Source organism: Nicotiana attenuata, unplaced genomic scaffold (genome assembly GCF_001879085.1).
Source record: "Nicotiana attenuata strain UT unplaced genomic scaffold, NIATTr2, whole genome shotgun sequence".
Classification (NCBI taxonomy): domain Eukaryota; kingdom Viridiplantae; phylum Streptophyta; class Magnoliopsida; order Solanales; family Solanaceae; genus Nicotiana; species Nicotiana attenuata.
Window position 1 is genome coordinate 20,364 of NW_017672790.1, and position 12,464 is coordinate 32,827.

Genomic DNA, 12,464 nt, shown 5'->3' on the forward strand with positions numbered 1-12,464 from the left:
TCATGCATAGGTACATGTGTTCATAACATCATCAAGCCTCTGAGGGCATCCCATCATATCATCTCGGTCACTGTGGGCAAAATCATCAACGTATACCAGCTGATCAGGTTGTGGTGCGTATATAACGCCGTAACCTTTTCCCATATCCCATATACATAATATACGTATATACGCGTATATAACGCCATTTGTTCATGGGTCAATGTACATGTATAAATGAATGTAATGCATGAGAAGTACGTCAATAAAATCTCTCGGAATGTCATAAGACCATTATGCCTTTGAGTAATATCATGAAGTAATCTTTTTTCAACTTACGTATTTTACTGAGACCCATGAACGGAAGATGTAATAATAAGACACATGGGAATTCAAGAACATAGGCACCTCTAATACTTCTTTGAATAGAGTCATTTATGGAAGTTGTACATTTGCTCGTTTCGTTTGTATTGTATAGATTATGCCAAAAGGAAAGAAGGGATAGCCTTAACATACCTGGACCGATTCTCTTGACAATTCCTCTAACACACGTCTTTTGCGACAAAACACGTAACGGCGGATCAAAATATGGAACAATCCATATGATATTCTTGAGAAAGATTACACTGTACTCATTTAAAATCGCAAATCCCACATTGTTATAGTATTAAATAGCCTTCGTATGAAACATTTGAAGCTATTACGTTGCTATTTCAAATCAACATATTTGTTGAAGCTTTCTGTCTTAAATTAGCAGAGGTGAGCCCTTCATTTTGGTGAACAAGAGAGGTTATTTTTAACCTTTAGGTGTGGGCCCCACTAGGATAAATAATCCTTGCCTAAAGGTCCCTAATTAGGCCACCTTACCATAATGACTTAGGAGTCATTAGCTTGGGATGGCCACGTTTGGGGGGGGGGGGGGGTTAGTCTTATCCAAATTATCTTAATTAATTACCAATTTCTTAATTAACTTGGTAATTCCTCACTAATCCAATGATTAACTTGGTAGTTCATAAATACCGGGTATTATAGCTCGGACCATGTTTTATCCCAAATTGGCAAATTTCGACGAAACTCACTTTCTTCGATTCGCTTACTCTTTGACCTTCACGAATTTACTTATCGCTTGTTTGAAATAGCATAATACTTATAATCTCAAAATAATCTCATTCTCGAACTCACATCGATTAACTTACGACGAAACTTTAACGTACGAAAATGCGAAATGTAACATCTTATTTCCGAGCTTTCATCAACTTACTTACGGCGTACTTTCACGTACAAAAACATGGGGTGTAACACTAGTATTGGTATTACTTCACAAAAAAATGTAAATGAAAGGAACCCTTCAAACGTCATTTTATTGGGAAACTTGTGTTGGGGAAAGCAAAGGAGTAAGTTTAGATTAAATTAGTTGGACTAATTTTTTATTTCATGCGAATAAGGTACTTGTAATTAAAGTGTCTTGATGCTTAATTGATTATTGCAACTATTGCAAGGATCCTACTGCTTATGGCAGAATTGCTGTTTGATTTTAGGGGTTTTGATTACTTAATAGTGCTTCTTTTGTCTGAGCAGAAAAGGTAGGAACTTTTACCAGTGTAAAAAACAATTATAAATGCATAGAGTATAAATATCTTGGCAGTAACTTTAGTGTGCATAACAGATTAAAAGAAAACACACATTTCCAGAGCATATATATACTACATTGAATTAACTAGGGTGGCTCAATAATCACATGTAAGCCAAAGAAAGAAAGACTTACATACATTAACTACTTAGCATTTTCAAAGACTTACATACATTAACTACTTAGCATTTTCATAGTACTTTTAACTCCATATTATTCTGCAACCAGACAATATGAATTTCATTTCCAATATTTTCTCATTCATAAATTTCCAAGCTCAACTACTGGTGTTCTTGTTAGTTCCAAGGCAAGTCTGAGCTTCAGTCAGTTCGTTATGTTAGCGAATTGCAGGTGTTTTGGTAGAATACAGTGCAATTAGACGCTTCTGCAAAGTTGGATGATGTATTACTCTTGACCAAGGGAAAGATGTCTCTGAGAGCAATGTGTCAAATATAACTTTGTCTATAATTTTCATATTCTGGATCATTCTTCATTGCATTTCTTTCACAATCTACCAGTCCTGATCAAGACAAGTTCTACAGATTACAGATCAAATAGCGCACCAGGAGCAGCAAGCTTTTAACTCAAGATGGTGGCTGGTCTAGCACTAGCATTAACAAGAACAAAGACAAAAAATGTAACAAAGAAGTGAGCTGCTCTATAACTTTGAGAACACAGCAGGAAAATTAAGTTTAGCAAATCTAAACAGGAACCTATAATAACTACACATGTAGCTTGTAGAATATCCAGAAACCTTATGTATACATGTACATATACATGTAACAGCCAATGTGGTGCCCTCTAACATGTGACATGTCACAGTTCTTTAGCTTACTTTTTTTATCGTCAAAAGGTAATTATATTGATTAACCAGCAACCAGAAGGTGCTGTAAAAATATGTACAGCAATGTTAAATATTACAAAGGGGCACTGCTGAATATGTAATGAACTCAAAAAATATATCATGGCCACTGTATCATTCGCAATAGCGATGTTAGACCAAAAAATAGCTGTACTACATGCAAATTACATATTTATTTTTTTGCTTTCATATATTCTTGTGTTCCTTTCCTTCCAAATAGTTCACCAGATAGAGCCCCATGTCTTCATTCTTGACGTTCCCGTTCCTTTATGTACCAGCATCGCAGTAGCTCCTTAGTTACCCTCGGCATTATCCTGTTAACTCCCACAATGTTTAGTATGAGGTCTCAGATTTGCTTGATAAATGAGTGTTGCAAGAAAAGGTGATTGCTATCCTCATTTTGCCCCTTCACATAGTGAACATCTGCTACACATATTGCCCTTCACACAGTGAAGCTTAAGCTATAACGAGGACACGGTGTACACTTTCCAATCATTCAAGCTGTGCCTGAAGTTGGAATTCAAGCCCTGATCTGACTGAAATTACGATATTGTTGCTTCCTAAAATGAGGGCATTTTAGGAATCTCCTTCTCTTCTTTGCTTCTCCAACCCACTTCTACCATCACACACCCACCTACTAACCCAATGAGGTCTGGTGGTGAGACATAGATTGCTGAAGAAGGCAACAAAAGGTCTATACTAAAATGCCCATAATTTCCATTTATTTTAACTGAATAAAAATTGAATAAGGACACACAACTGAGCATAAAATTTTTGTGGATAACCAAAACATTTTTGAAAGAGTAGACCATAAGTTGATAAACTGCAACAGTCAAATTCTCAACGACCAAAAGTGGAAAAGAATTGAAGCAAGGCCATATAAAGAGTTAAAAAGACCAATAAAATTATTCTTTGTGGTATCTGACTCTATATTGTGAGGTTGCATGCTAAAAGACTGTTAATTTCATTTTTGGTGTGTGTGTCTGTTTTGGGGGGGGGGGCACAGACCCCCCCAAAAAAAGGTTATGGGAATCCAGTTAGACAAAATCTGACTTGGTACACATTTCATCACAATCACACAAGAAGATATTGAGTATCGACATCAGCCCTTTTGTACTGAAACGGTCTTTCGTTCATGGTTGAATTGTTATTGTTTTGAAAAATGAAAAAAAAAACAAGGAAACAACTTGTTAGCCATTGGACACAGTTCATACTTCTGATTGTCCGAAACTGACGACGCCAATTTACTCTTTCAAGCCAGCATTCACCCAAACAATCTGCTGACAAAATATGGCAAAAATTGCTTTTTTTATTATAATGCCAACAATCGGAGTTACATCTTGTGTTTCGTTCACAAGCCACGTAATTGCTTACAATCTCACAATGAGCTATCCAAAGCATAAAATAAGCAGAATGTACAAGTCAAAATCTTCACTTTATAATCATCTAAAAATTGGCAAACAATTAGAGCTCTAATGTACCTTTGCAACTGTGGAGTGTTTTTCCTTCAAGAAACAGTCAAACCACTTTTTAGGGGCATCTGGATGAATGTCAGAGATACGATCCATAAACATTTTATCACTAGTGGCAACAATGCTTGCAAGAGAATATTCATACGGACACCAATCCTGTTCTCTAAGCCACCTATGGAATTGGCAACGGGGCATTATCCTCTTCTCCAAGTCATAACATAAACAGGCTGGAAAAGCACAAAGCTCATCCTGAGATAACCCCATATCCAGGAAAAGAAATTTTATTTTTTGCTCAAGAATTTGAGCTTTCTGGTTCAGAATCTTTGGCGACACTGAAAGCATTCTGCAGAGTGTCGAAAAGTTAACTCCACCACAAAGTAGGCAATCAAACCGTTCCTGTAACTCAACACCCGGACCATGCAACTGAGACAATACTTTCATTGTGAGCTTGTTTTCTCCAAAGCCAATCCCATGCAAGAAACTTAATTTTCGACGGGTATAAACAGGTGTTCTGGATGCCTGAATTTTCTGCAATTGTTCTGCATAATCTTCGTCAAAGTCTTCAACACTGCCAATAACATAGCTACCTAACAGACCATGACCACCATTTTTTAGTCTGTCAAAGAACCACTCACTTAGATCCAACGATCTCAAAACATGAGGTACGTTAGCTATTCTATTTCTGCCCATAACGTATTGATATGTTTGGGCAGTCAATTTTAATTTATTTACACCCATCCCGAAATGTTTCAAAAATCCTACTGTCGAAATCACACGATCTTCTAAATCAAAACTCAGAATCTCAGGCTTCAACAGAACCAAAAGTCCAACCTCAGCTTTTCTCACACCCAGTCTACAGAAAAACCCAATCTTTTGCGCCAAAACCTCTTCAGAATAATCAACAAAAATGCTTTTATTTCTTCCCATCAATTCACCAATCTTCCCTTTCTCACAACCCAATTCATAAAAAATTGCAACTTTCCTACAAATCTCAAACCAAGCATCCACATTTCCCTCTACATCACTAGCAAGATCAAAATCAAGAAACACCCTTTTCAAATCATCAAAAAGCATATCAATTTCGTCAAGGAAACCACTAGTCCCACCCAACACGTGCGGGAAAGCTAAGCAAATACCAATAACAGCAACATTACCAAACCCATATTGTTCAAAAAGTGAAAGCCTATATCTCAATTCACAAGGCTCTTTACTGAAAATAGAAACTTGCCCTTTGTACAAAATACCCAATTTATTCCAAGGGAAACCAAAACAAGCAAGAGCACAAGTAGCATCAAAAACCTTAGAATCTTCAGACAAGAAGCATTTGTTCGTATGCAACATAGGGCTAATATCTACATGATTTATACCAATGCTTTCAAAGAAAAACTCAAATTCATTAATGGGATGGTACCTTAAAAACCGCTGAATGGAATTGGGAAAGCAAGTACGAGAAAAAGGGACTTTAGAAACAAGACCCAAAAGGGAAAATCTCGAGTTTTTACCAATGTATTCAGCAAAAGTGAAGGGTAAGGATCTAGTGTTATGGAAGTAATCAGTGAGTACTTCTTGAGCTTGTAAAATGGCTTGAGGCCTATATTTTGCTGGAATTTTGTATAGTGTTGGAAATGTTGGAAGCTTTTGGTGTGTGTTTTTGGTGTTTGTGGAGAAAAGTTTAAGCTTGAGAGTGACACAAAGGGATTGAAGTGTTGGGGTTTTAAAACGGGAGAGCATTTCTGAAGTTGGGGTTTTAGCAGGGTGTAGAGACTCTGTCGGAAAATGTTTACTTCCGGCGAGAGTTGTCGGAGGACATTGGGATCACTTTCCGATGGGTTTGTCGGCTTTTCTTGCTGCTGCACAAGGGCATCGCTGTGGGTTTGAAAGTCCTTTTGGAACAGTTGAAAAAGGTGCAATTTCGTCCCTGTACTATAGATTTTGTATATTGGGTCCAAACATTTCTTTTCCCTATGCACTATTTGAGTCGAGTAGTTTTTTGTTTTTTAAAAAATATTTTCTTAAGAATATTTTCTTGGTGTTTTAACTATAAAATATGATGAATTTGATACTTTTATGTAGATTTTATTTTAAATATTTAAAATAATAATAATATACTCCTTTAGTTTAAAGTGTGTATATATTTTGACTCTTATACTTCGAAATATCATTTTTTTTTGTTGATAAAATATAAAATACTTATTTGTCACGCCTCAACCTCGGGGAGCGCGACCGGTGCTCAACCGAGATAACCCGATCGAGCAAGCCTGCAGGATTGCCTTCTTCCCAACTCACCCATAAATAGAGAGGACAAATTTCATAAATTAACTCCAAGGGGATTCACAAACACACTAATTCCATTATCCTTGGTTACTTCGTTTTATAGTCTCAAAATACATACACATTCATAGTTGAAGTGAAACAAGTGATTCAAAAATAACAAGGCTAGTTTGACTTTTCCAACTCCCATATACAACCCATATTGTGTCTACGGAGCCTATATGAATACAAAGAATACTATGATAATATCAGCAATAAGGCCCTGGCTATACCTCAAAACAAATATGTGGGACAAAAGATACACGAACCCGAATGAACTAATTTGCTGAGAAGAGGGTGTGCTGCTATCAATGATCAATGCCACCTGTTGCGGAACCACCTGCATCTATTAAAGATGCAACGCCACCGGCAAAAGAGATATTAGTACATATGGAATAGTACTAGTATGTATAACTAAACACCCTCTCATTGGACCAGGTAACAATACAATGAAGAACGGTCATAAATCAATGGAAGCCTCGGACAATACTAAAACATCAAGTTAGGAGCAAGATAAGTGTCAAGTCAATTTTCATTATTTTAGGTTGGGAGATCTTAGCACTGATATACCACCGTGATTTTAGCATGGAGTCCGATCACGGCTCGATCGGAAAGGTCGTCTCACCCAGAGACATCAATCACTATCACAGTTTCAATCATTATTTCGATCACAATTTCAGGCACAATCACCACCATGTAGCTTCGGGGTCAGGCCAATTCAACCTACCCTTACTCGGTGACTAACGATACTCCCAAGTTGTTTATTATTAAGAGCATTCACAACTCATTTCAACATCTTTTACATTCATCTTTGTTTCATTGGCACTAATGGCCCCAAATGTAATATCATTCTTGGCACGTTAGCCGTATTTCATATTTCATGCATATTGTTTCACTTTCAAACATCATTACGGTCCGTCAACAACAAACAATTTATTCCAAGACTCTAAGTACACATTTGAGCAAATAATGATCTTAGGCACATGTGATTTCTTACACAATTCGACATGATAGTTTTCATTAGAATCACGTTTTAAGTCATAACATATTAACACACAATCCAGACTTAAATCACTTTCTCAAATAGCAACACAACATAACCAGAACATCTGGAATACATGTTGAACACATATATCTTTTGACACAAGGCTTATTTGGAATAATCAATTTATAATGAGCAACTCGGGACTTAAAAGGACATTGTGGGGTTCAATTCCAAAAGAGGAGTTTAGCCAACATACCTCGCCTTGAGCTTTCCTTAAGTTACTACAATATTCCAAAAATCTTAGCAACTTCGATCTATTTAGAGATATAGCAAAATTGAACACAAATTAGGAAGGAGTTCATGGTTCCGGCTAATTTGAGCATAATATCAAACACTAGGCATGCATTAAGGTTTCAAGGTCCTCTTATGGTGGATTCCTTCATCCCCAACCCAATATCTACCCTTTTTAGCTCAACAACCTTCCTACAACTTTGTTGGTACATGCATGAATAGATAATACCCCCACACCTAAGAATCGCACTCCCCACTAACCATCTTCTACCCAAACTCAAAATTGAAGATTAAGGTATGGAACATTATCTCTTGGATGAAGACCTTGTGACTTTTTCTTGTGAATTCTTCAAGACTTGAGCAAGGATTGGTAAACAATTAGTTTAGGAACCCCCATTCACTCTAGAGCACCTCCCCTCTCTCAAAATATCAAGTTTTTACCTTACAAATGGTTTTCGATGACTATATATCGAAATAAGGTTGGGTTACAAAATCAGAAAAAATGGAGCCCCGATGCGATTCTGCGGTCGCATATGCGACCGCATAACACTTCTGCGGTCCATTTTATGGACCACTGATCACGCCCAACTCTAATCCTAAAAAGGATAAGCGGTCACTGCAAATATAATCCGGTCTAAAAGTCCGGAGTCGAATCCCACAGAGAATTAAGGCTTAGCTATATCTGTTTAATATCACTAAGAAGACAAGTTTGAACAATTTCCTAAATTATAAAGATTGAGATTTATATTTCTAACTAGTTAACTAGCAAATACTACAAAGCGGAAAATTATCAACTAACGAGACAATGGGTTGGAGACTAAATTAAGGAGGTCTAGAGTTATGATTTCCCCAATTATCGAAATCCTTCTAGCTATGATTTCACCCTGTTCCCTTTGGAATTTGGAAAAACGTAAAACATGAAAGTTGTAGCCCTTTGAGTTATATTTCCAACCATATATTGTGGAGACCAAATGGAGTTATGAGCAAAAAGTTATGTGCATTTTACTAGATAGTACGCAATATACCTACTCGATTCTTCATTTTGTTGCTCTATCATCTGTTGATCCCCTAATACGATCCCGACTTAATTCCTTGAGCTTTTACTCAAACTTCAAAGCTCCAAATCACTTGAATTCATTCCATAGCATCTATATAGCTCGGAATCACCCCTACAAGGCATAAAACACACAATTAGTGCAAAACACTAACGATTAAAATGCAAACTCAACTAAAGTGCAGTAAATTTGAGTGTAATAAGAGACTAAATTACGTAATTATAGCCTATCATCAACCGCATAATGGTCCTCCAGAACTGCGTGTTTCTGCTTCACTCTACGACAGGTTTGCAGTCCACAAACCAAATCTACGGTCGCAGAAAGGACCGCCAGAACCTCCTTCTAAAATTTCTCATGCTGGATTCTGCGATGAATGTGCGACCCGAGGAACGATTATGCGGCCGCATAATGGACCGAATAATGGTCCTAAAATTAGCTCAAGTTTCTGCTTCATTCCGCGGTAGATCTGCGATCGCATAATGGACCGTAGAAAAGGCCCTGCACTGCCAATACTTTTCTTCAACTCCCCAATGCTCTGTTCAACCCAAAAAGTCCATAGCGCGGTAAGTCTACCTCTAGACCACGAAACCCCGATTTTATGTAAAATTTCACGAGGCCTTACATTATTGAATCCTTTGATATTAAGTACTACAATATTTAGTGGTTGAATTGATGATTGCACGATGATGATTGTATACCCGAATGAAGAGAGTAGTGATGAAAGATCATATCAACAAATATTATGAGTGGATAACAATTGAATACTAAGCTCCCGTTTGTCCATAAAATTTGGGAGTTTTTTCTAAAATTTTATTTTTAAAATCTATTTGTTTATAGATTTAAACTATTTTTGACAGATTTGAAAATAAAATTTTCAAATCCCAAAACAACTGTAAAATAGTTTTTGAAGTTATGAGGTTTTCTACTCACAAAATTTTAAATTCTTTTCAAGTAAAATGTATGTCTAAATACAATTTTAACTTTCAAAAACTATTTTTCATCTCATCTTCAAAAATTAATTTTTTCCAAGTTTCAACCACATATACGTCCAAACGTTAGCTAAGCTCTCATGAGCATGGACAAAAAATGCAACGTTCATTCATTGGAAAATACTACTTGTAACTTTCTTTTGTCATAAGTATTTATTCTTTAAAATAAAGTTTTATATCTTTCATGTAAATTACTTGTTCCAAAATGAGAAATTTTCATAAAGCACTATCTTTTAGTAGTAATTAGCCATCTATAGATACCATTAGCTATATTACGGATTATAGATACCTTTTCTGTGGTTATAAGATGTATTTGATGTATTTAAGCTATTGTATTCATGAATACAGTAGCAAAAATAGGCGTGAATCGGGGAAGTCCAGCTAATCAGTTGTTATATTCGAGTGTATTCGACTGTATTCATGGAGTGAAACATGGGATTACAGCTGGACAGATTATTGTATTCGACTGTATTCACGGCGTGAAATAGGGGATTACACTGTTTTTAAAACGGAAAGTGAATCAATTAACATAATAGACTCCTAATATAACTCAACAAACTCAATTATAACACACAAATTTTGTATTTTCAGTTATAAAAAAGATTCTCAACCGAAAAATACACCAAAAACATAGCAATCTTCAGAGAAATTATATAATACATCTGAATACATAAATAATATTAATTAAAAAAAATATATGAATACATTCATGGCATATAGCGAGACAGTAAATACAATGAAATACATAGAATACAACGGGATACTTTGAAAATGCAATGAAAAAAAGACAGTGAATACAATGAAATACATGGAATACAACGAAATACATTGAATTACAATGAAAAAAAAGACAATGAATACAATGAAATACATGAAAATACATTGAAATATATTAACAAAAAATCAAGTTGCTCAGCCCCAAACTCTGTCGTCTTTGTTCAAGAACAAACCCTAATTTCTGGCCAATCCGCCGTTCACCGGAAGCCGGCAGTGTGTAACGACCCGACCGGTCGCTTCGCGTGCTAGCGCTCCGTTCAGCAGTCGGAGGCCATGAACAGCTTCATTTCCGGTATTATGACTTGTACGCGTGGTCGGAATTGAATTTCGGGAAGTTCGGAGTTGATTTGGGAAGAGAATCCTCATTTCGGAAGCTTAAAGTTGAAAGAATGAACTAGGATTGGAATTTTGAGTAAACGACCTCGAAATCGGGATCTGAAGGTTCCAGCAGGTTCGTATGATAATTTCGGACTAGGGCGTATGCCCGGGTCGGGTTTTGGATAACCAGGGAGCGTTTTGGCGCCTAATGTGGAAGTTAGCATTTTAGAAGGAATTTCTTAAGTTTGGCTTGAAGTGCATTTCAGTGTTATCGATGTCCGTTTGGGATTCCGAGTCTGGGAATAGCTCCGTATGGTGATTCTAGAGTTGGGAGCACGATCGGAAGTGAATTCGGAGGTCCGTAGGTCAATTTGAAGCCATTTGGCTAAAGATAGAAATTTGAAGGTTTTTGGGAAGTTTGACCGGAGGTTGACTTTTTGATATCGGGGTCAGGATCCAATTCCGAAAGTTGGAGTAGGTCCGTAATGCCAAATATGATTAGTGTGCAAAATTTGAGGTCAATCGGACGTGATTTGATAGGTTTAAACATCGAAAATAGAAGTTGGAAAGTTCAAAGTTCATAAAGCTTGAATCGGGGTGTAATTCATGGTTTTAGCGTTGTTTGTTATGATTTGAGGCCTCGAGCAAGTCCGTAATGTGTTTTGGGACTGGTTGGTATGATTGGTTGGGGTCCCGAGGGCCTCGGGTGGATTCCGGGTGGTTAACGGATCGAAATTGGAATTTGGAAGAGAGCTGAAGGCATCTGGTTGCTGGTGTTTTCGCTTCTGCGGTTGGTTGACTGCAGAAGCGGCACCGCAGAAGCGAACGGGGAGCCACAGATGCGGTTTTTGGTCCAAAGCTTGAGGACCGCAGATGCGGTCGAAATTCCGCAGAAGCGGAACCGCATCTGCGGAAGGGGCATCGCAGAAGCGAGAAAGGGCGGCATGGGAAGGAGCCGCAGAAGCGGCCTTTGGACCGCATAAGCGGAACCGCTGATGCGGCATGGCTTCCGCAGAAGCGGAAATGACTGGAAGCAGAACCTTGTTTTAAATCGTGGGATTGAGTTCATTTCTCCCATTTCTTCATGGCTTGGGCGATTTTTGGGGAGCTTCAAGAGAGGGTTTTGTCGTCAATGTTGAGGTAAGTTATCCTCACCACTTTTGAATTGAATATATCAATTATATATGGGTTTAAGCATGGAAATTAGAGTAAATTATTGAGGTTTTGGTTGAAAACCTAGAAAATTATAATCTTGGATTTTAGCCACGATTTTGAGTATGGAATTAAGAGAAAATTACATATTTGAGTTCCTAAGGTCATGGGTAATCTTTATCTTCGAAAAATTTCGGATTCCGGGCACGTGGTCCCGAGGGCATTTTGGTCATTTCTCTAAGCGGAGTTAGGAATTTTTATAATTTGAAATGTTAACGAGTATTTGAGCATGTTCTCATTAGTTTGTCGTTAAATGGCTAGTTTTGGGGCATTGGGTGTCGGTTCAAGCCTTCAGAAGAATGTAGAATGTCGGTTATGAGTCTTCCGAGCGAGGTGAGTCTCCTTTCTAATCTTGTGAGGGAGAAACTACCCCATAGGTGAGTTAAATTGATTATGTGCTCCTATTTGTGGGGGCTACGTACGCACGAGGTGACGAGAGTCCGTGCGTAGCTACTATTATGCTATTGTCCGGGTAGTCTAGAACCCAAAAAGCATGTTATACTTGGATTACTGTGAACCCATTGATAGTGGAATTGTTTAAATCACCTTGAATTGGTAAAGGTAATTTAAAAAGAGATTTAATA

General features: G+C 37.4%; 1 protein-coding gene across 2 annotated transcripts; it reads right to left on the minus strand.

Moving 5' to 3' along the window:
• Nucleotides 1-2,450: 2,450 nt before the first annotated feature.
• On the minus strand, nt 2,451-5,907 carry LOC109214515 (transcription termination factor MTEF18, mitochondrial). 2 transcript variants are annotated; one of them, XM_019378440.1, is made up of 2 exons: nt 3,953-5,907; nt 2,451-3,105 (listed from the first exon to the last, which is right to left on the minus strand). In XM_019378440.1, exons 1-2 carry the CDS (start codon nt 5,672-5,674, stop codon nt 3,094-3,096), a joined length of 1,734 nt encoding a protein of 577 aa, XP_019233985.1. In that variant the 5' UTR covers nt 5,675-5,907; the 3' UTR covers nt 2,451-3,093. The 2 variants fall into 2 exon arrangements, with proteins under 2 accessions (XP_019233985.1, XP_019233984.1); XM_019378439.1 differs by having other exon boundaries at nt 2,451-3,144.
• Between the last annotated feature and the right edge of the window lie 6,557 nt (nt 5,908-12,464).